The sequence below is a fragment of the Lepeophtheirus salmonis genome, chromosome 10, assembly GCF_016086655.4.
Source record: "Lepeophtheirus salmonis chromosome 10, UVic_Lsal_1.4, whole genome shotgun sequence".
Lineage (NCBI taxonomy): Eukaryota > Metazoa > Arthropoda > Copepoda > Siphonostomatoida > Caligidae > Lepeophtheirus > Lepeophtheirus salmonis.
The window spans coordinates 1,843,018-1,865,300 of NC_052140.2; the positions used below are offsets into that span (position 1 = coordinate 1,843,018).

Genomic DNA, 22,283 nt, shown 5'->3' on the forward strand with positions numbered 1-22,283 from the left:
ATTAGGGGTTGTATATACAAAATATTAAGCAATAAAATTATCATCCCAAGCGAGTCAACCTACAAATAAAAATTCACGTCAAAAATGGACACGCGTAAAGAGAAAAAATGCCACATTTTACTGGGTTTTTTCCAATAAAGGGTAAATGCAAGCCAAGCATCTGAAAATGTGAATAGTGTTTATGGTTTTGATATTTTAACAGCCAATATGGCGTAATTTGGTTTCGTCTTCTCCGTTTCAGTAATTTTGATGTCAAAGATGCAACGAACTTACTGAAAGGACAATAGTCGAAAATGTGATCAAAATCATGGAAATCGTCGAGTCTGACCGTTATTTAAGCACTGTTTAGATTGCCTAGGAGAGAAAATATTTATGGAAAAAAATATATAAAAGAAATCCATTAAAATCTGAACACTTTGAATTTTAAGCTGCAACAAGATATAATTTATTAATTCACAATAGAATTTCAACAAAATTTATACTATAAATAGATGTGTAACTGAGCTCGCCATATAATTAATGTAGTCGTCCTTAGCGGCAATGATGGCTTCCAGGCAGTGGCAGAAGGCCTGGCACCCGCTGCAGATGTAGTCCACTGGCATGGCGTCCCAGTTCTGGCTGACAGTGGCATTGAGGGCCTCAGTGTTTGGACATCGGACACTGCAGGCCTTCTCCACGACATGAACCCAAATAGTGTAGTCGAGGGTGTTGGCATCTGAATTGTAGCGGTGCCAAAAGTGTCAAAAGAGAGTTCAAAATACTCTTGGAACGGAAGATATGGATTTCTTTCTTTGCTGGTGTCAAAAGTGGTCTCTCCACCCTCATAAACCCCTAGATCTCTTGCATGGGCCCTCACGGACTTGAGGGAAATGGTCGGAACAGTTTTCTGTTACTCCCTTCTTCCTTTCCAAGGATTCGGACTTGCTGATGACGTAGACGGTGGTCCTGGAGACTCCCGACTCCTTTGAGATGTCTGTTGGGGTTTTTTTTTTTGTTAGCGTCAAGGAGTGAGCGAAGGGATATTCGTTGATGAAGTTCAAGTATCATTTTCTCGACTTGTATATAGGCAGAATGCTCAGGTTTACCCCTTTGATACTTACACCCCCACTCTATAAATAAATAATGTCAACTTAACTAAAAAGATTGGATCACATATCTTATGGTCGTGCTTAAGATGTAATGATCTGACTAATTTGTAAAAGTGTAAGTATATAATATGTCATTTGAATGTGAAATAAAATAATTGTAACGTCCTCATGTCTTTTTTTTTTAGAAACGAAAAGAAAGAACTTGGTATCCCATGTTTTGTTTTGATAATGACGAATTTATCTAAAGCATTTCTGGATGAATACTGTAATGAAAACAATATCTCTTTTGAATGATGAAAAGATAAATATATGGATAGACACCCTTTGATGCTATGTTTTGAAAGTCTTCTTTTTCTGTAAAAACACGTCTTCAAAGGAAAGTTTAACATATGCATTGGTTAGGGTGAAGTGGATGTCCCAACTTTGTCCAAATCAGCTTAACTTTTTTTTTTTTTTTGTACAAGTTTGAACATATTTGTTCAATTTCATTGAAATGCAGGATCGATATTAATTAGTGGTACACTTATTTTAAATTTAAATAAATGGGGAATTTATTCGTCAATTGTCTTCAAACTCGGTGAAGGATAGGTTTTGTGACTCAAGATTCCTTATGTAAAGGATACAAAAGGAGTTACATATAAAATATTACCTCACAAGATATATCCCCCCCTGCTTATATCCAAAGAGCTCAGGTGTGCAGCTCTACCACTATTTATCATAGTCCTGGGTGTTGTGCCCAGAACAGGCAAAGTCTGCCCTCTATTTTTGTGGAGAGGAAGGAGCGGCTCAATGCAGCTGCTGCCATGGAACTTCTGGATAAGAAAGTTCCCCCTTGGCCGGAAAAAAGTTTGGGACAACTTTGTTTTCCCTCAAAACGGAGTTCGGTGTCATCACGACACTAGGACCCAGGGCTTCCTGAAAGACAACTTTCCGGACTTTTGGTACCTCAAGATGTGGCCGCCCTCCTCTCCAGACACGACCCCCTTGGACGACACTATCTAGGCGCGTCTATAAGAGAGGGTGCGTGCTACTCCTAACAGGAGTGTCCAGTCTCTAGAAGCTTCCATCAAGAAGGAGTGGACCAAGCTCGGGTCTGCCGACATAGTCAAAGTTTGCAAGGAATTTATGGCTCGTATTGAGGCAATTATTAGAGATGAGGGCTCATATATAGAATAAAAGTTGTGCCAATCACCATTTTCAGATGGTTTTGTAAAATAAATGTCCTCGCAAAACCTCTCCTTTAAATTTTACTCTTGAAAAATTGAAAATAATAAAATGCGTAAATTTAGATAAGATCAATATCTACCTCCAGCAAAAAGCCCATGAATTTTTTTTGAAAAAGTGACAAAAAAACCATAGAAATCTCATTTTTAGATTTCTAGATTAAACTAGATAAATTTTGAAATCCCACCCTGAAGGCTATGATAAAAAAACCAAGCTGATTATTAGAGCAATGATACCCCTACATATGTAAAATATATTGCCAAATTTTCATTATCGTCAGACGTGGGCAATTTTTTTTATTCTTGATCAAGTACTTGCCGGTATATTTCAATTTTTAATTTTTTAATTTATGGAAATCAAAATTGAGGTCATCAGACATTTAAATATTATATTTTTGACTTCATTTTTGAAATTCTAACACTTTAAAATGGTCAAATATCAAATTTCAAGAGGTAATCTTTTTTAGATCAAAAAATATACAACAAAAAGTAGCGTTCAAAATTTTGGTCCCTAAAAGGGACTTGAACGAGTATCCATATCTCATGAACACCTTAGAATTATGTGCTGAAATTTGGCACACTTAGTGCACTCATGCATTTGAGCTTGTGTGCCAAAAATCATTCAAATCTGAGAGGGTCGGGTGACATTTTTTTTTTTTTTTTGGTTGATTTGACTTGGAATTACCCCAAAAGGACTTTTTTCAAAATTGAGCGTGGTGTTCCGATACCCAACATTAACGGAGACTATAGTATTTACAATTTTTAAACCCTTACTCCTGACGAATGAACCAAAGTAGATACAAAGGTGATAAGACTAAAGCTTTGGATGTATAATAAAGTAAACATAGTTTCAAATAAATTGAGAAGTGTACAAAATACAAACGCAAAGTAAAGTATTGAATGGAAATAGGAGCGAAAACATCAACAAAAATTATGAAAGTCTATATATCAGCAGGGTAGCGGGGATCAGCAACACATGGATTGAATTTGTATTCCTTGATGAATCATCGTCAATTTCTATCAACAAATTATTCTTACTATCACTTTGGGTACGCCGAAAATGTACTTAAAGTAGCCAAAATTGATTGTCACAAATAAAAGAATGGGAAATTGATATATTTTATGCATTTATGCCAATATAAGTGACTTAAATCCAATAAAGGCTCTAAAATTCTTAGGATTATTTAATCATTCCATTAATTTGAATAATAGGCCTATAATTGACTGAAATATGTAGATTAAATATTGGGCTGTACTTATATATGAATAATAAATTGGGATTTTATCCTTTTCTTGATATTTGTTCAAGATTGTTTTTACGTTGACGTACCACATATATAAATAAATAATCAAAATATGTTATCACTGCGAAAAATGCATGAAGTAATGCATAAATGTTGACATTTTTTAAAACCTCTGATCCTTTTTTTTTATCAGAAAATGAGTACCTTTTCGAAAAAAAAGGTACAAATATTTTATAATAATCGTACCTTCAAAAAATTATTAGGAACATTTAAAAACCTTAAAAGGTGATTTTTATAGATTTTTGTCACTTTTTTCCAAATTTCAACGGCTTTGGGCTCAAAGTAAGGTTTATTAGGTCCATATAAATTACTAAAAAAAGGTTATGCTTCCAAAATTAAGAATCTTTGAGACACCATCTACACCCTAATCTAGGTATTATATAAACCTAGGTGTATAAATACATACATATTTATATTCATAGATAAAAGATAGCAAAAGACTCATATAAATATTCAATATTCATTCGGTTCCATTTTCAGTCACTTTAAAAAAAATGAACACATCTATTTTTATTTGACTCCATCCTTTCCATAGTTTTTATATTCAATAAGAGATCCCTAAATCTATTAAAGTTTAGAATCCAGAGGTGGGGACTTGGAATTTAATCTATATTTTGAAAGATTTGTAACCCAAATAGATCTTACAATCAAAGACGGGAGACTTGATTGGAATCCATATCTAAGACTCACAACTCACATTGGACTCGAAAGCTTTAAAAGATATATCACCATATAACTTATATTTAAATTATGGGTTAAAAATGAACTCGAAAGAAGTCGTAGGACTTGTCAACAAAGACTTGAGACTACATATCTTTGATTAATGCAAAACGGTTTCCCACCTCTACCTGCACGATCAGCTTTTTGAAATAAACAAATATATATAGTGTATTTTCCTTTTAGCTGTTTCATTCATTTTTATGAGTTCCCTTTTGTAAGGTTTAAAACAGCTGACTCTGCGTTTTAAGAATCCAAAAAGGGGTAGTACGTACGATTTTGCTTTTATATACATTTACATAAATCAATTACCAATTCAAAATATATAATAGTTTAAAACTTTTCTCTTTGCTCGGTGAAACATTAAAATTGGCACACCAAAGGAAACATCAAAACAGCTTCTTTCTTAAACTTTTATTGAAAAAATCAATTCAGGTAACTTGAGTATTTAGTAGAGCTAACATTGATTGAATATAGCCGCCTTCTGCCTCAATCACTGCCTCTATACATGTCCCGAACCGGGAGCATGCCCTTTCCTCAAGCAAGGGCGGGAGCTATGCGAATACTCGGCAAAAGAACGTGATCCGGATGACTTAGGTGTCGTAGGAGGTTAAGTTTTCTCGATTTATTACCACAAAAAGTTCCCCAGCAGGCTCAACCCGGGGGAGGGAGGGAGGCGGCAGTGATAGAAGGTTACAAAGTCGTAGCTGGGTCTTTTTGGATTTGAAGGCATGTGCCGAATCCTGATGTCATACCCAGGGTGTGTCAGCAATCCCCTGATTGCAACAGGTTTCAAAAATCCATAGCTATTCTCAAAAAATTAATTTCTTTTGGGAAAGATTTCACAAATCCACAGCTATTCTCAAAAATTAATTTTTTTGACAAAAATTTCAAAAATCCACAGTTATTCACATAATGTTAATTTTTTGGAAAAAAATTACAAAAATCCACTGCTGTTCCCAATAAAATTAATTTTTTTGGAAAAAAAATCTTTAAAAATATTTTTGAAATATAAAATTTTTGGAAACATTTTTTCAAAAATTCAATTTTTGTGGGAAAATTTCAAAAATTTAATTTCCTTTTTTTGAAAAAAAAATTCAAATTTAAAATTTTCTAGTAAAAAGCTAAATTCCTTTTGGGGTGGGGGGCTACAGCCACTCCAGCCCATCACCTTCACACGCCCCTCTATACTGAACTCCTTGCTATGAGGCGAGGGAGAAGGAAGGGTTTATCTAAATTGAGGTTGCGTTATTGTCAAATACCAATTTTTCCGTGAATATATAAAAATCGTCATTCTAGATATTGTATACCTATAAATAGATATGCACAAAATGGTGGTTCAGTTGAAAATACAATATCCTATCACGAAACAAAAACGATAAAGAATGAATAATTAAGTATCTGGACATATCAATTTTCATAAATGAAGGCCCAAAAAATTAATCAAAGATACAATTATACATGTATGTACATTTATGGTATATATATTTATGAACTCATTATCTATTTATAAGGTGCCTTTAGAGGAGCTTTTTGAGATAAATTGATATGGACATATTTAATTGTACCCCTGGTAAACAATATGGTAATAAAAATATTTAATAGCTTGTACAATGATGGGCAAAGAGAATTTGATTCAAATATACAAATTAGAATAGTTGTTATCTAGATGTAAAGACATTTGGAATATTTTTACTCAAATAAATCTCTTAGTAACAATGAATCAAGAATCAATTAAATCTCCTGAGTCATTCTATGCGTTATATAAATAAATTTACGTAAATTGCTTTTCTTGCCTAATGAAACATTCTGAGGATTTTTTAGAGGTAGAAACTTCTCACATAATTTCCAGTGATGCAAAAAACTTCCACGTTAATTATTCTCTGGTTACATCATTGAAATGTTTTTTTATGTTTCTTATGACCATCAAAAATTGAAGAAACTGTGGAAAAGGTGATAGAACAAGATCAAAATTGTAAACCCTGTATTAATAAGTCTAATCAACGCAAAACAACTACCATTGTCAATGTCTGAGTTGATGCTGGCACTAATAAAAATAATTGTAAAGATACTCCAAAGGCCAAGGAAACTGGCAGTGTTAGAGAAAATGCTACTGAGGACCACAGAATGCCAGATAAAGCAGACGAAAACCTGCTAAATCAAACTGCAGGTGTGGAAAAATTCAACTTTTTAATCAAAAAGTCGTGATGGCAAAAAACAGTCTAAGATATATATGTTCTTCGATTTGGCTGCCAAACCCCCATTATTGGATACACCCAAACAAAAGAAACCAAAATGATTAGCTGCTCTTATATAAACACTCAATACTACAAAGCTGCAAACTCTGAATTAAAACTCAGAAAATCTCAAATAGCCTTAATAACAGTAACAGCTCGAAAAAAAGCCTCGCTCTAAGTTGGTATACTATCCATTCCAAACATGGTTCAAAACTAAGAGCATGCATTCGAACTGATAATCATTTACATGCATGGTTTGTTCCAGAATTCTCTAACAAATATGTTTGCACAGTATGCTTAAAAATAGACGAGTCTATAACGTATATTTGTGCAGTCTATTTCGATCAATTGTTATTAGTTTAGAACAAAACTTTGTTACGTCTCATTGAACATTGTGAACACCTACAACAACCTCTTCTTATGGCCATGGATTGTAATGCACATAATCATGTTTGGTCAGTAAATGCATTGATACTAGAGGATAAATTATTGAAAACTTAATAGATGAACATAATCTTAAAGTATTAGATGAAGGAAATGAACCTAATTGGTCACTCAACGAGCCAGTTTAACTATTGACGTTACAATTATGAATCAAGATGCTTTTAAAAAGTTTGTTCTTGAGGGATGGTATGTAGATTTGCGACCATCAAAGTAAGATCATCAATAAATAGTTCTTAACTTTGAAAAGTACAAGCCCATTGCTGAAAAATCAAGAAACTTTAAAAAAGTTAACTGGGATATATTCAGACAATACAAGTGTGATAAATCAATGCACGGAATCAATGTATGATGTTATAATCAAGGCACATGTCATTGCTTGCCCATTAAGAAAAACAAAAAAAGCCAAATCAGTACAATGGTGGACAAAACATCTTGCCAGTTTGAGTTATAAACTCAACAAACTCGAGCCTTAGTGTAATTTTTTGTACCTAAAAACAAAAAAGAATATTGCACAGCATGCCGAAAGGGGAAAAAAGATTCATGGACACATAAAGCAGAAAGTGCTAAAGATATTGAAAAAACTAATCAGAGTTCAGAAACCTATCAAAGAGTCTCCTCAAAACAGATCAGCCTTATCACCTACTCAATCCTTGCAAATACTAATGGAAACTCATTTCCCTGGCCCCAGAATCAACACCACCTGTGATAGACCATTGCGAGAAACCAATTTTAACATTGACTTTGTGGAAGTTAATAGGGTCAAAGAATCATTCAACTCCTTCAGACCATTTAAAAGTTCAGGACCAGAGGCCTTAAACCAGTTTTACTACAACAAGTTGGAGTACCTTCATCTATTGCATCTGTGAGCTTTACAAAGAGATTCCCAGCACTGTCTATTCACCAATGACTTGGCGAGAAATGGAAATTGTATTTTTGCCGAAGCCGGTTAAAGACTACTACATATCAGCAAAATTATCTCCAATCACAAATCACCCTCTCAAACTACATCCTTAAAGGACTCGAAAGAATTGTACAGAGGAAAGTAGAAAAAGTTATCCCTAGACTTCACTCGCAACATGCTTACACAAAGGGTATATCAATTGAAACGGCCTTACAACAGATTTAATCGATAAATCCATTGATCAGAAACAGTGCACACTTGCAGTCAGTTTTGATTGCACATGTGCGTTTAGTTACATACAATTTCACGGAACAAACACAGCAATGACGAGGATGGAAATACCTGAAAGCATAAAATCTTGGTATAGGGACCTTTTCCATACACGAACAGTCACGATTGAATTAAAAGGTGAAAAAATAAACGTCAATCCGACGCGTTGTAGTCCTCAAGGGGGAGTTTTATCTCCTATGTTGTGGGAAAAAAATAAGAATACCCTCTTGAACTAGTTTAAAGAAGGTGCAGTCCAAGGTGTAGGTTATGCAGATGATATCCTTATATTAATAAGTGGTAAACATCCTAGAACCCTTGTCAATAGGATAAAGGATACTATAAATTTGCTTCTGGAATGGGGGGGGGGGAAGGTCTCACCTTTAATCCATCAAAATCAAGTGCTATTGTCTTCTCAAAAGCAAATAAATTAAAGTATAAATACTTCCCTTAATTATTGCAAAGAAAGGTGGAATAAGGAAATTAAACACCATTCAGAGAAAAGCACTCTTGGGCATGATTCATACCCTCTGATTAACATTAACAATATGAATAGAGGCAGTTTTGCGCATCACTCCCCTCGACCTTTATATACAAGTGCAGGCAACAAAGTCTAGATGAAGAACCTTGGATGGCGTTCGTGATCTTCCAAGGCATCGTTTGCATCGTTTTCCTTGCGATAAAATACTTTATCAAGTTTAATTGAATAAAGTAAGTGACTCTATGGCTGGTAGTTGTATCTGGGTCGACAACAGTCAAGTTGAACACCCTGATACAATTATATATACAGACGGATCCACAGATGAGAAAGGCAACACAGCTTCAGAATGGTCTGCCACTCGAGGTGACATATCAATTCATCAATCATCAGCATAATTAAATAAGGAAGCATCCCCATAACACAATCAGTGGTAGCTCTTCTGAACCAAGACAAGCCATCAAAAAACGTAATAATTCGATCAGATTCTCAATTGGTAATTGCTGCTATTTTAAATCCGTTTACAAAAAGGGATACAATTAATAAGTGCATATAAATATTAAACATCGGGAAATGTGAAATAAACAAATATTTCGATGCGTCCTAAGGCCACTTAGATATTTCAAGAAACGACTTATCAGATTATCTTGCAAAGAGTGGTACTCAAAGTCAAAATCGTTTGTGCCTTGGAGCGCCTGCTATCAACATACAGAAGGTTGTGGGTAAATTCTTCTTCGAAGTTTGGTGCAACAGATACAGAGAAGATCAAAGAATGAAAACTACTTACTTGTTCAAGCCTACACAGGCCATGGGCCATTTTAATGTATGCATATATGTACGATGGTAAAAAGCAATAATTTCTTCGAAAAATGCCAGAGTAGCTCTGACAATTTGAAGAATGTTATCTGTCATGACATTTTATTAGATTAGCTATGAGCGGAATGCTATAAAAGCAAATTCTTCTCTGTATCTTGCTAGGCCATAGGCAGACAGGAAATACTCTAATGTCGATCCTCCATTCTCAGGGGCGTTCGTGGAGGGTGGGCTGTAGTTTTGTTGTCAACTTAAACAGTGTTTTTTTATATTTTATTATCATGGTCTGTTATCTTTATTCTTGAGGATAAAATGTGGAAGTATAAAGTGTAACCAAGAGTATGTATGCTCATGAATGGCGGAGAATAACGATGAAGACTTGTTGTGGAGCTGTAAGGGGGAGTCCCTCTTGGACTTGAATTCCTGAAGAGAAAACCCAAAAGTTTAAAGATATCACTAGTGTGTGTGCTCTTGTAAGACGGAGAGTAACAAAGATTATTTCTCTCTGATTTTTATGTCAAAGTCCTTGTTTGATGAAGAGTAGACTTGAGGATCGGAATAATTCTTGTCCTTGCTTGATACGGAGTAGGAATTCTGTTTATTTTAGTGATGGGGTGCGAAATCAGAATCAGGAATAGGAGAATCTGGTGTTTTTCTGGAATCGGAATTGGCATCAGGAAAATAATGTTTAATTTGGGAGTCTGATTCTTATTTATTATTGGTGCTTAACTATTTATTATTTTTCTAGGTTTTGAAAAAAAAAAAAAGCCCCCTCCAAAATTAAGAAATGTCTGCTTTTTACAAGACAATTTAATATTTGAAATAAAACAAATAAAAAAATATCCAAAAAATTTAACTTTCTGGGAGTATTTTTTAAATTTTTTTCCAAAAATTTAAAATTTTTGTATTTTTTTTTTAATAGATACAAATTTTGTAAGTTTTCCATCGAGAAATGTTATTTTTTGAGAATAGCACCCTGTGTTTTTGAAATTTTTTTCCAAAAAATTTAAATTTTTATAAAACAGTTGTCGATTTTTGAAAATATTTTAAAGATGAAATTGTATATTTGGAATTTTTTTCAAAAATATTTAAAATTTAGTTTTTGTTTAAACAAATGCCCCCCTAAAATATAATCCTGTGGACGCCCCTAGTAGCAAAAATGTATTTTTTTCACCATTATTTAAAATATTAAAGAATCTAAATCGGCATCGTTAATTTTTACTAGAATCGCATCGGTATTAGGGTTGTTTTATTTTTAATCGTCCCATCCATAGTTTATTTCTTCACTCTTCTAATTATAAGTAAACGTCATGAGAACGAAGCTGCTCTCCTAGAAAACATGCATCAAATTGTCAGGATGTCCATGTTAAAATACTTGCAATGTAAAACAAATCTATGTATCAAGGCTTGTGTTAATTAATGTGTATGATCATATCATAATTTGCATTTTTCCCTTCCCCAGGCGGACGCATTTACTGATTTCTGAGCCCTCTTGTAGTACCATGCTTGTTCAATAAAAAACAATCTAATTTATGTAATTGGATTATGTAGCGTTCATTTCATTAGTTCAGGATAGATCAAGAGAGAAATGGAGTTACATAGTCTACATAGAAATAGTCAAAGAGATACATACATAATTGTAATAATAATATCTCCTTCCTGTGATAGAGTCATAAAAATTAAATTAAAATCCTTTTATTCTTCTCCTTTTTCTGACCCATTAACCTTATTAATTTATAAGAGCCTTCTTCCCTTCCGTGTTCTCCCTTCTCGTAGCCCCTCACCCCCTTCTCTCTGCACCCCTTATTCTCATTTCTTAATTAACAATACTTTTTTCAAAATACAGAGAGCTCATATAGATATTTTCCCTCACTCACTTGGATTTTCCCAGTTTTCATTTTTAAATATGTGATTCGACATCTTAAAATAGCTAAAGTTAAACTATTTGTTTGAAAAAAAAAAAAAAAATGGTTATTGATGAAGGATTGAAGCTATTTTTAGCTTTTTTGTATTTGCTTTTGCTATGTACAATGATTAATGATGTTTAAAAAGGTTAATAACTAACCAGCAGGAGTGAGAGATTTCTTTCAAATAGTAGCAATGATTTATTCATTATCTTATGGGGTATAGCCCGTCAACACAGAAGCAAGCTAGAATGATTGATCTCAAAATGGAGTATGGATTACATTTGTTTTATTTAATGAATGATTGTCAATTTCTATAAGCAAACTATTCTTGTTGACCCTTTGTTATAATCAGTGCTAATACTGATAGTCCGAAGGACTATCAGTCTTAAAGACCGGTTCTAAGACTTGACTGGACTGGACCGAATAAATAGGGACTGACACACTTAAAATAAATTTGGATTGTCTCCTTAAACTGTGTTCTAGATTGTTTTATGTTGTACTTTGTGACTAAAACATAATTGATTGATTGATATGTATCTTTCTTGACGTAAAACTTAACCTATGTATAATTTATGTAGATAAAGTTTTAAAATCCATGGGGTAACGAAAAATAATATTATATTTCTGAATCAATTTTATGTATATAACTAAATATTGTATAATGGAGTATATAAAAAGAGGTCATGGCTAAAATCTTGATTTGATCACTCTCACGTGTCGTAGGTATGTATGTATGTAACTCTCTGCCTAGACATCACAAAGGAATCACAGTCCTTTCCATGGATTGTTTTACACACATATTAAACAATCCGGAGCTCAATGTATCTTTTTCATAGATTTGTCCTCAATAATAAAGTTTGTTAGAACAGGATTTATTTCAGTCCGGCGTATTCGTTTACTAAGAGTAGGGAGTTCTATATGATCCGATTTTCTTTTAAGATTCTCGTTATAGAAATGATTCGGAGGAGGTTCTCGGGGCAAGGAGGAAGTTGAGGACATGCCATTGAATCCTTGTAGCATGTCGTTTAAATTGGATCCTCCTGGATCGGACGCAGACATGATGGTGTCTGCGTCATTCTCATCCGGCTCTGATTGTATTTCCAACCTGAAATAATAGTGATGGGGAGAGAGACCATACATTAATAGAGAATTGCAAAAGCTTTGCATAACTTACCTTTCTTCGAAACACGATTTATCATCTTTCAAACGAATGAATTTTTGAATGAATATAACAGCCAAAATGGATATGATGAGAATCAAGAGTGGAAAGGAGATGGAGATAACTAAATTAAACACTTGTACCGGCACATCCACCTCCGTTACAACGACAGATCCATTCTTCCGCGAATAGTGGCAGTCGAATCTCAAATTATTTTTGTGATAATACTCATATTGCTCGTAGAATAGATCACATTTAACAGAAGGAGGATAACCACAGCCTCGGGCATTCACAAAGAGATGCCCACTTTGGAGTTGAGCAGAAAGGTCTGTGTAATTCACATGGATTTGAAAGCAAGTATAAACGTCTCGTGTACATCCCTCTCGACAGCTAGACCAAGAGCAGTTCCCTTGCCCTTGGCGAAACGCTAACTCCGTCACAACACAGCTCACATTTTGGGTAGTAAAGTCTGCAAGGATCGTGGCTAATGCGGGATCCACTATGAATGGAACGAGAAAGAGAAGGAGTGAGAATGCAGCGGCTCCAAAGAGGGAGAAAATGATGGTCCATGTAATTTTGCATTTTCTCTTGGTGGGTGCACTCAGTTCCAGCTTTTGATGTATACCCATGTTCTTCCGGACTTTTTAAAGGAAACGACATGAGGGTGGGCTTAGGGAGAATCCAGAGACATTACACTCTTGATGGCTAAACAAAACTTTGTCCTCATATAAATGTCTTGAATGAGATACAAAGTAATGTTAGTAGTACTGTCTGTGTTTGAATACCTGGTAGAATTAGACAACTATGTACAACCAAAATACTCACACATGCAAAACGCAGGAAGACAACAGAGCTTTCAATACCTTGTAGCTTTCGTTTTAATATGTATGTAGGTAGGAGTCTTAAGGAGTCATACTGTACAACTGAGTATTGGAAAGGTTCATAATTGCTTATTTTCTTATTTCTTCTTACTATTAAACTCTCAATCAATTTCAATCACTCAAATCCTTGCCCACATCGTTGTTTCATTATTTGCTTGCAAAAAAGCTACAACGACAACAAATCCTCTCTCATATAAGAATATAAAAAGAAATCTCCTCCGTCTAATTTTTTGAAAGATAGAAAAAAAAAAAACCCCAAAAAAAAACAGAAAGACAACCCAAAAAAAAACAACTTCAAAGCACAATCAATATAACGAATGAGGGCATATGACGTCGTAATTATAAATAGTTTCTCCAATTACTCTTTTAAAAAGAGTTACATAAAATGTGTCATTACTTTAAGTAAAGTTGGATATATGTACATACATGACCTTGAAGGCCTTTCACTCACTTAATTAATTTCAAAATTAGTTAATTAGTTTGGGTGTGGGTAGGAGGTTAATTTGATTTGGCTATTTGATAAATATCACATGCAATATCGTTGAATGGATCCTGTTTTAGCAAATAATCTACCTATATAAACATGGGCAGGGAGGCAAACTACTTTGATTAGGTATCAAGGTATATTAATCATTATAATCCAAGGAAGAAGGCGAGATGCATCATGTCTCTGTTATAAAAATAAGGGATATAAGGAAATGCGATTGAATTCAGATTATAATCCTACATACTATGAAGGCGTCATTAATGCAGTTTCCAAAGGCTTTGATTCACTTCTGATTCATTCAAGAATGAATCAGAAGTCCGCATGCCTTTTTACACCAAGTGTGGAGCAATACTCAAGGACCAGACATAATCATTTGGTGGTCATCTACTATTTTATATGATTATAAATGGAATGTACATTTCATTTAACACATGGAATGAAAAGTATATGCCTTAACAATCAAAATGCACTTTAAGCCGTTCAAAATTGGGTTTTTTTAAAATTATTTTTATTATTGTATGCTTCATGGAGTGGAGTCCCCATAACACTTTTCAAGCCAATGCTTAGCTAAAACAGTATTTTTCCCCATCAAGAAGCAGTGTAGAATTAAAACACGACATTGTTTTGGAATTAACAAAAGTAGGGTCACACTTAAGGAAAAATAACTCACAAACTAAATAAAAGATTCGACTGAAATTTCGACAGCTGTCTTTTCAAGGTTGGTACTTAATTAAAATGAGGTGAATTAAAAAAAAAAAAAAAAAATAGCGTCATCTATGTGCAAATCTGGTACTTTTCAGTCCATGTTTTATGTGCAGAGGTGGGGACTCGGACTCGAATCTTGCGTCTGGACTTCATATCACAATCAAAGCATTACGTCTGGCATTCTATAGCTTAGATACGAATGATTGAACGAGTATGTACTGAATTCGAGAAAACCTTTAACAGTAATTATGTACTTGAAATGAATTCAAAAGAAATTCGAGGACTTAATAAAAATATTCAAGAACTCCCGCGAAGGAGCAGACTACCCCAATGAAGAATCCAGTTCAGTTTTGTATTGGTTGTGGTTGTGGTGAGGCCTTTCAAATAAAAGTATTGCATCACATAAGAATGTCCAATTTTCTCCATTTTCCCTAATTCAGTGACAACGTTCACTATTGATGACCCCCATACAAATACTAAACAAAATGGCACCTTCAAACTTGAAACATGCTTAGTATACACCAAGATCAACATTTGGAGGGGGCGGGGGAGAGATAATGAATTACTTCTTGAAAGAGGGGAACCTTCTACATTTAAAATGACATTCCTGGAAGGAAAATATTACAATTATAGTTAAATTTATTTTATGATTCAATTGATACCAAAAATAGGAGAGAATGCTTACTTCAGAGGGAGGGATTAACACCACGATGAGATATTAAATAATCAACAAAAAAGAAAATAGAACCCACGCAACTTTATTGCTTCCTTTACTAATTGCGTGTTATCACTGCAAAAATCCCATCCCTAGGTCAAATCTGTTCCAGCTGCAATTAAAAAGATATAATGGTGTCATTAAGTCTAATGTAAAATACAACAAATTTTATAACTTTGAGGCTGGGCAACAAGTTTTGATAAAATATTTCTTTGTATGAGCAACTGATTCCGCGTTTTAATCTTTTTTAATGTTCCAAACAGATATAATTCACTCTCTAAAACAGGGATACCAAAATGTAATTTGATAAATACAGCCAAGTACAATGTCAATGAATTTTAAATAGAGTCACTTTTATCATCAATGTTTTCTTCTACGACAGCAACATATTTCACATTCTATGATACATTTATTTCCAAATTTAAGGAAACATTGATTAAACTTACTTATCGAGCAGAGGATCTTTAAGAAATCATCCCGCATCCCTTTTCTCCACACTTTAAAAAAATTAACTACGCGGGGATTCGAATGAGAGACAAAATATTCTCAGTATAAAATTTGATTTCATCTTTTTGACGAGTTGGTCCTTCGTCATCATTTTTCCTTCATATTTACAGATATAAGATGGAAACTGTACTAATATCCATAGAGATACACAGATAACGAGAGTCTATTATGTTCTTAAAAACATTTATTTGAATGAAGCTTAAAGTTGAGATTGATTTTTATTTATCGTTTGATGTTCCTGTTTTTTTTAAATTTGTTTTGTGTCACTACTCATAAGTATCAATGAACTTTATATGTATTTTGGGCATGTTGAAAAAAACAGCCAAAAATTAACATGGCAACCCTGACAATTTGAGGAATGTTTTAGATGTAAAGAGCTTAGTTGTCATTACGTTTCATCAGATCAACTAAAACCAGCCTTGACAAGGGAAGAAAGGGAAAAAGAAATAAAAAAGAATGACACGGATGTCGATTCCCAATTCTACTCCAAGTCCAAAAAGTACTTACAATTATAACTCTGCAGCAAATCCTCTGGGTTACGCTCCGTCTTTTATGAGCACAAATAAATTTTCAATCCGGTTTTGAATATAATTGAATCTATTTGGGAAATTATGTTTACTACTCAGGAATTAAATAATAATAATGACAACAGCTGAGGAGGAAAAAATAGTTCTTTAGATTACTTATTCTGAAAATACGGGCATGTTAAAAATGACACACGATTTACATAACTATACGCAGCATAATCTTAAATGTATCTCACAACATTACCCTCAAAAAGAGAAAGGTTACACCCAAAATCAGTTAGTAACAATTAGTACTCATCGGTATACCGGGTGGTACCTGAGCACTGACGTATTTAAAACAATACTATGTGTATTAAATTAATATTGGAACTGGTACTTGCAGATTGCTACATCATTATTTCATCAAAATATGTGACGTAACCCATAAAAATTATCAAACAGGCAAAAAAAAATAAAATTGACTATTGTAAAAAAATGTTGTTTAATTTTTTACCTTCAATTTCCTCCCCAACCCAAAACGGACACTTCTTCAATACGTCTTTAACGACACTTTTGTTTTATAAATTTTATTTGAAAAATTATAAAAATATCAATGCCAGTTGAACCAATACTTTTTATAAAGCAAATTAAGTGTAATGGCTAGTTATATAACGGACCCTACTGTTATAGGCGAGTTGGGAGGTCACCTGGAAGGGAGGCATTCTGAGAGAGGTGGCAAAAAATCTTTGTCAATTAAGTAATTGATTATTTTTCTATAAATTTCAGAAGGTAAATTTTATATTTTGCCTAGTTCGGCAAAAAGTCACAGCCCGCCACCTTAATTGATTGTTATCCTGTAAGTCAAAAGAAAGGAGAGCACACGCTAGATCAGGGATGTCCAACTAACTCCCAGCACGCTTAATGCTTAAGTGGGGTCCACTACTTATTCTCACTTTAACTAGTATTTTTTGATTTTTTTTGAAAAATTTTCGCTCTGGAGAGGAAAATTTTTTAAGGACTTCTTTTCAAAAAAAAAAAAAAAAAAAAAGAAGAAATTCGATCAAATTTTGCAGTGGAGGAAATTTTTTTATTTTTCAAAAAAAAAAAAAAAAAAGTTCCCCCTCCCAAAAATATACATATATATCATCCTGAGGAAGCACCTGAAAAGGGTTACCAGATTGGCTTTTTTAAAGCAGTTTGACCTTAAAAAATTAGATTAGGCCTAAATATGTATTTAATAGTTTTGTTTTATGAAGGCATTTTTCATGAAATTTAATTTGATAGGTTCTGTGGCCCATTAAAATATTTTTAGAGGTAATGCTGCCCTTATATTAAAACGCTGGGCATTCCTGTACTAGCTGAATGATGGATACTTCATCTTTTTTAGTTGGTCAGTACAAATTCACGCTTCACGAATCGGTTCATTTCGCAAGAACCGGATATTTTACGTATTTTGAAAAACAGTTTGTGGGTTTTCTCCGTTTAGCGGTTTGCGATCCGTGACATCTCTAGTAGAGACCACAGAGATCAAACACTGATAAAAAATTATTCTTTTTTTTCTTGTTTAAATCTGTTTAATTTATTACTACTTACTTTAAAAGAAAATAATAACTTGTTCGTCTTTGGCAATGTTTTTGTTATTCCATCAGGAATAAAAATATTATGAAGATTGTAATAAGAAATTAGTTAATTTTCATCAGCATTTGGCAGGGATGCCAAAAAATAAATCTCTTTAGGTATAATGGCCGCATAAATAAAGGCTTTAATCCACTCTCAAAGCAATTTTTATTGTCCTTTCAACTTTGATTCCTTTTAAATAAAAAATTTATTGACCCTATATTCTATTTGATTCTAAATGGACCAGGGATGTTAAAACTGCCTAAATCCTCAAAAGTGTTCATAAAAAAGAAAAGTATATGTTGAAAACTTTGATAGACGACATATCTGCAGACCAAATCAGATCCCTATAAAAACTATAGTCCTCTTAGTTCGTTAATACGTTTGAATTTTCAAAATAGGGGCGTATAATTAATAAAAGCATCTTGTAGATTACCAACACATACCTTTTTTTAAATATACTCCGGTATATTTAAAAAAAAAAAAAAGACCAAAAATTTACGTAGTCACACTCAAGATTAATTTCTATTAACCTTGGTCACACTGACAAATTGATGAATGTTTGCTAGGGGAGCAACTTAGCTGTCACAACGTTTCATTAAATTAGCTTCGGTCAGCTATGAGGTGAAGGTAATAAATACAAATCCCAGTTCGTATAGTGTAATGATATAGACAGGAGCTACTCCGATGTCGATCCTCATTTCTGCTCCGAGTCCAAGGAGAATTTACAATTATAGCTCCACAACAAATCCTAAGAGTTACTCTTCGTCTTTCACGCACTTGTTATTACTTTATACTTATTTTTCTCTCTTCAAGAATAATGATGACAGCTTTGGTAAATAAAAAAATATTTTTTGGTTGCAATTACAAAAAAAGAGTGCGATCATAAACTTTCATATATTTTAACCCCAGTCTTGCTATACCTAAGATCAGGACCGTAACCATAGGGGAATGAGAGGTGGCTATCAAGTTATCTCCCATAGATTATAATTAGAGTCGGGAAAAAAATGGAGAGCCAGTCGGAAAATTTGGAATATTTATGTAATAAATGGAAAAAAAATATGCATGTCATTCCTAAACAACTTTGATTTCATATTTGAGTTGGAAAAAATACAATTGAGATTTTAAAAATATAAAGAAATAAACGCCATCTTTGAAGTTTCGACACAACTTATTAAGGAGGGCTAAAAGGAGGCTACTATCCGAAAATATCAACAAAAAATATTTGAACATTTTGAAGGGAATTATTAAATCTTATGAAACTTTTGGGAAGTTATTGCTTTGAATGTGAATTTTAGACTCTTGACTCGGATTTTTTAAAGTGTTTACTTATTTATTCTGGTTTTGCTCAGGATATTTTATTGTGCCTTTTCTAAAATGGTCATTCAAAAAATAAAATATAATATTATTTTTTAAGAAAAAATGACTTTCGATAAATATTTTTAAAACATTCCAATACAACGATTGACATCTTTCATACGAACACATCCAAAAATATTTCTTCCAAAATACCACGGGACCCCGTTCCCTGGAGATTCTAGCCTTACACGATGATATCATAACATTTCATGATCTTAATAAACAACCCTCCTAGTCTTTGCATAATGTAAATTTAGTTTTACTCTGAAAAAATTCGTACAATACCACATTCTTCCGTCTCCCTGGCATTTGAAAAGTTGTTAGGAGCAACAGTTACGAAGTAGTGTTACTGAGCTATGCGACTATTATATGAATCTTCTAGGTTCACAGTATAATATATCATAAATTCTTATTTTTTACGACACTACGATATCGACTGTGGGAGAACTTTTAATGCTACCATTCATGCCTTTGTTGATTGTCTTCATGTTCGGATTTTAATGGGAGCCTTATCATTGAGTGTCAACGGGCAAGAAAACATCAATTCGAATTTTACAAAAGCGATTATATTGTTTGTGGTATCAAATAGTATGACTTTTTTTAATAATATTAAGGCATTGCATTTTGATTTTCACTGGAGGCTGAAGAACTGCGAACAAGTTCTATATCAGCTGCTGCGTGATACTCGGCCTTGTTTTGGGGAATTCCAAATGTGTCGGGTTATGAATGGCAATATGAGCGAATTCAGTACGATACTACCCGAAAATATCAACAATATTTGAATATTTTGAAGGGAATTATTAAATCTAATGAAACTTTTGGGAAGTAATTGCCTTGAATGTGAATTTTAGACTCTTGACTCGTTTTTTTTTTTAATGTTTACTTATTTATTCTTGTTTTGCACGGGATATTTTATTCTTATTTAGTTAGAGTAAGAAATAATGGGCTGACAGTCGAAAAATTTGAAGAAAACAAATCAAATCCACAAAATAAAATCCTAGCGAGGGCCCATCCTATGATTCCGGTGATTTATAAATTAGAACATTAATTTGATAAATAAAGGATCAACGATAAAGAATATATTTATCAATATAAAATATAATTAATTAAAATCGTCTCAAAAAACTAAAATACTATCCTCTTCGTTGACTATAAAAAATTTCAGTTATTAATACATTTTCAAAGAAGGTGGAATGTGCAAAATTAACATTAAATCACTATAATAATTCAAAGAACACTCTCCATAATCTTTTTTCCAGTGGTATTAGAAGTTCCAGCTATCACGAAATGATGCCCCATGATGGTTTGAAGGATCTTAAGGGATGCAACTTCAGCAAGAGTATAGCCCCCAATGAAATATATGAGAACGAATTTAGATCTATTAGGTTTGTTTTGGAATTGAATCCTTGTGCTCAAATGAGTTAAGTGGCTCATAAACTCAGTTTGGTTCCCTTTGCCCATAAAAGACTCAACAATGCGAGAGATAAGTGGAGTGTAGGCTCCATTAAAAACATATGAAGGATCCGAGGGCTCCGTGAGAGACACACTCTCTTGACTTTTTGGAATTAAATTAACCTTAGTAGCAAAGGTTTGAAAGGAATGTTTACGATTTGAATCCTTTTTGAAAACGAGACCCCTTTTTTGAAGAGTCCTTAAAATGTGCATTTTCTCAAAACCATAAGCTTGTACAAATTGACGACGAAGGGATTCGTAGTCCCCAGAAGAAAATCCATTATGACAAATACTGGCCAATGCCATGAGCCGAATGACAATATCCATGGAACAGAGTTGGGCCATCAGCTCCTCAATAATTTGAATAGCCTCTTTTAGACACTGTCCTCGAACAATACCGTGCTCTATGTGAAGCATAGACTCGAAGAAAGAACCTTTCTCTTTTTGAATAACCTCACTTGCACCGATGTGCAGTGAAAGAGCCTTGTACTGATTTTGTATGTCTTTTAGATTGTTTTGAACAAAGTTCTTCATTTCAGAAACAGAAAGATTCTCGGCTCTTTTTTGATGTTGCTTCAATTGTCGGGCATGAACGCTGAGATATGAAAATATATCACCAATATGCTTATTTCGAATTTTGGTAAATGTTTTGTCCTTATTTGAAAGTTGAAGTTTGACAACCTTGTCTGATGTAGTAACTCGGGAATCTAGTTCAATTGAGCCACAATTTATACCAAATACTTCGTCCAATAGAGATTCATAAGTGAGAGGAGATAAAAGTGTAGAAACATAGTCTATATCACGATCCATAATAAAGGCATATTCAAAATAGCTGTTGAAGGTTTGTGGAGTACTCGGAGATATAACATCCAATTGCTTGAGCACATTCACAGCGTGAGATCCTATCGCTACTTTATTTGTAATTTTTCCGTATAGGGACTCAATACTCATCAACGAATAAGATACTGATGGCAATAGGGATGAGTCTCCATTCAAAAATACCTGACTAAAAAGGCACGGAAGTTCCAGACTGAATAAATCCTCATCAAAGGGGATCAACTCCCACATATAATTATGCAAATAAATTTGATCATATACACCTTCCTCTTCAAAAAGCTCTCTAATAGAGTGAAGTATTCTCGGCAGGAAGATGATGTGGAATTCTCCTTCGGAAGTTTTCTTGTCTCGGAAATGATGAATCACATCTTTAGCATTAATCAAGGAGGAAGAGAGAAGATACACTCTCGAATAGGCTATAGATGGGCAAGCCTTAGTCTCAAATTTGAATATTTTTTTAACACCCAAAGATTTAAGTATTGACATTCCAGCTACAGTATCTAACGGCTTCATTAAGGTAGGATCAATTATGAGATCTTTATCGCCATGTATTTGATTCAAAACATTCCGCAAATTTTCGCAAGAGAGCTGGACCAAGTTGCGAATATCAACTCCAAGTGCTGCCGTCATTTCTAGAATAAAGAGAAATGTTCACTTACAATAATAGACTTAAAAACTG

The 22,283-nt window shown here is 33.7% G+C and overlaps 2 protein-coding genes across 2 annotated transcripts; both read right to left on the minus strand.

Moving 5' to 3' along the window:
• Positions 1–11,010: 11,010 nt before the first annotated feature.
• LOC121125727 (protein tipE) lies at positions 11,011–13,348 on the minus strand. The gene is made up of 2 exons (XM_040720923.2): positions 12,554–13,348; positions 11,011–12,484 (listed from the first exon to the last, which is right to left on the minus strand). Exons 1-2 carry the CDS (start codon positions 13,165–13,167, stop codon positions 12,196–12,198), a joined length of 903 nt encoding a protein of 300 aa, XP_040576857.1. The 5' UTR covers positions 13,168–13,348; the 3' UTR covers positions 11,011–12,195.
• A 7,015-nt stretch (positions 13,349–20,363) lies between these two features.
• On the minus strand, positions 20,364–22,234 carry LOC121125091 (vacuolar protein sorting-associated protein 33B-like). Its single transcript, XM_040720190.2, has one exon. It carries the CDS (start codon positions 22,232–22,234, stop codon positions 20,543–20,545), a length of 1,692 nt encoding a protein of 563 aa, XP_040576124.1. The 3' UTR covers positions 20,364–20,542.
• Positions 22,235–22,283: the final 49 nt, after the last annotated feature.

What these genes read in the sequence shown, in the direction of transcription:
- LOC121125727 (XM_040720923.2), bottom strand. Translation starts at nt 13,167, where the DNA reads ATGGGTATACATCAAAAGCTGGAACTGAGTGCACCCACCAAGAGAAAA. An exon ending in AAATCGTGTTTCGAAGAAAG is followed by an intron (nt 12,485 to 12,553) that starts GTAAGTTATGCA and finishes CTATTATTTCAG; the next exon opens with GTTGGAAATACAATCAGAGC.
- LOC121125091 (XM_040720190.2), bottom strand. Translation starts at nt 22,234, where the DNA reads ATGACGGCAGCACTTGGAGTTGATATTCGCAACTTGGTCCAGCTCTCT.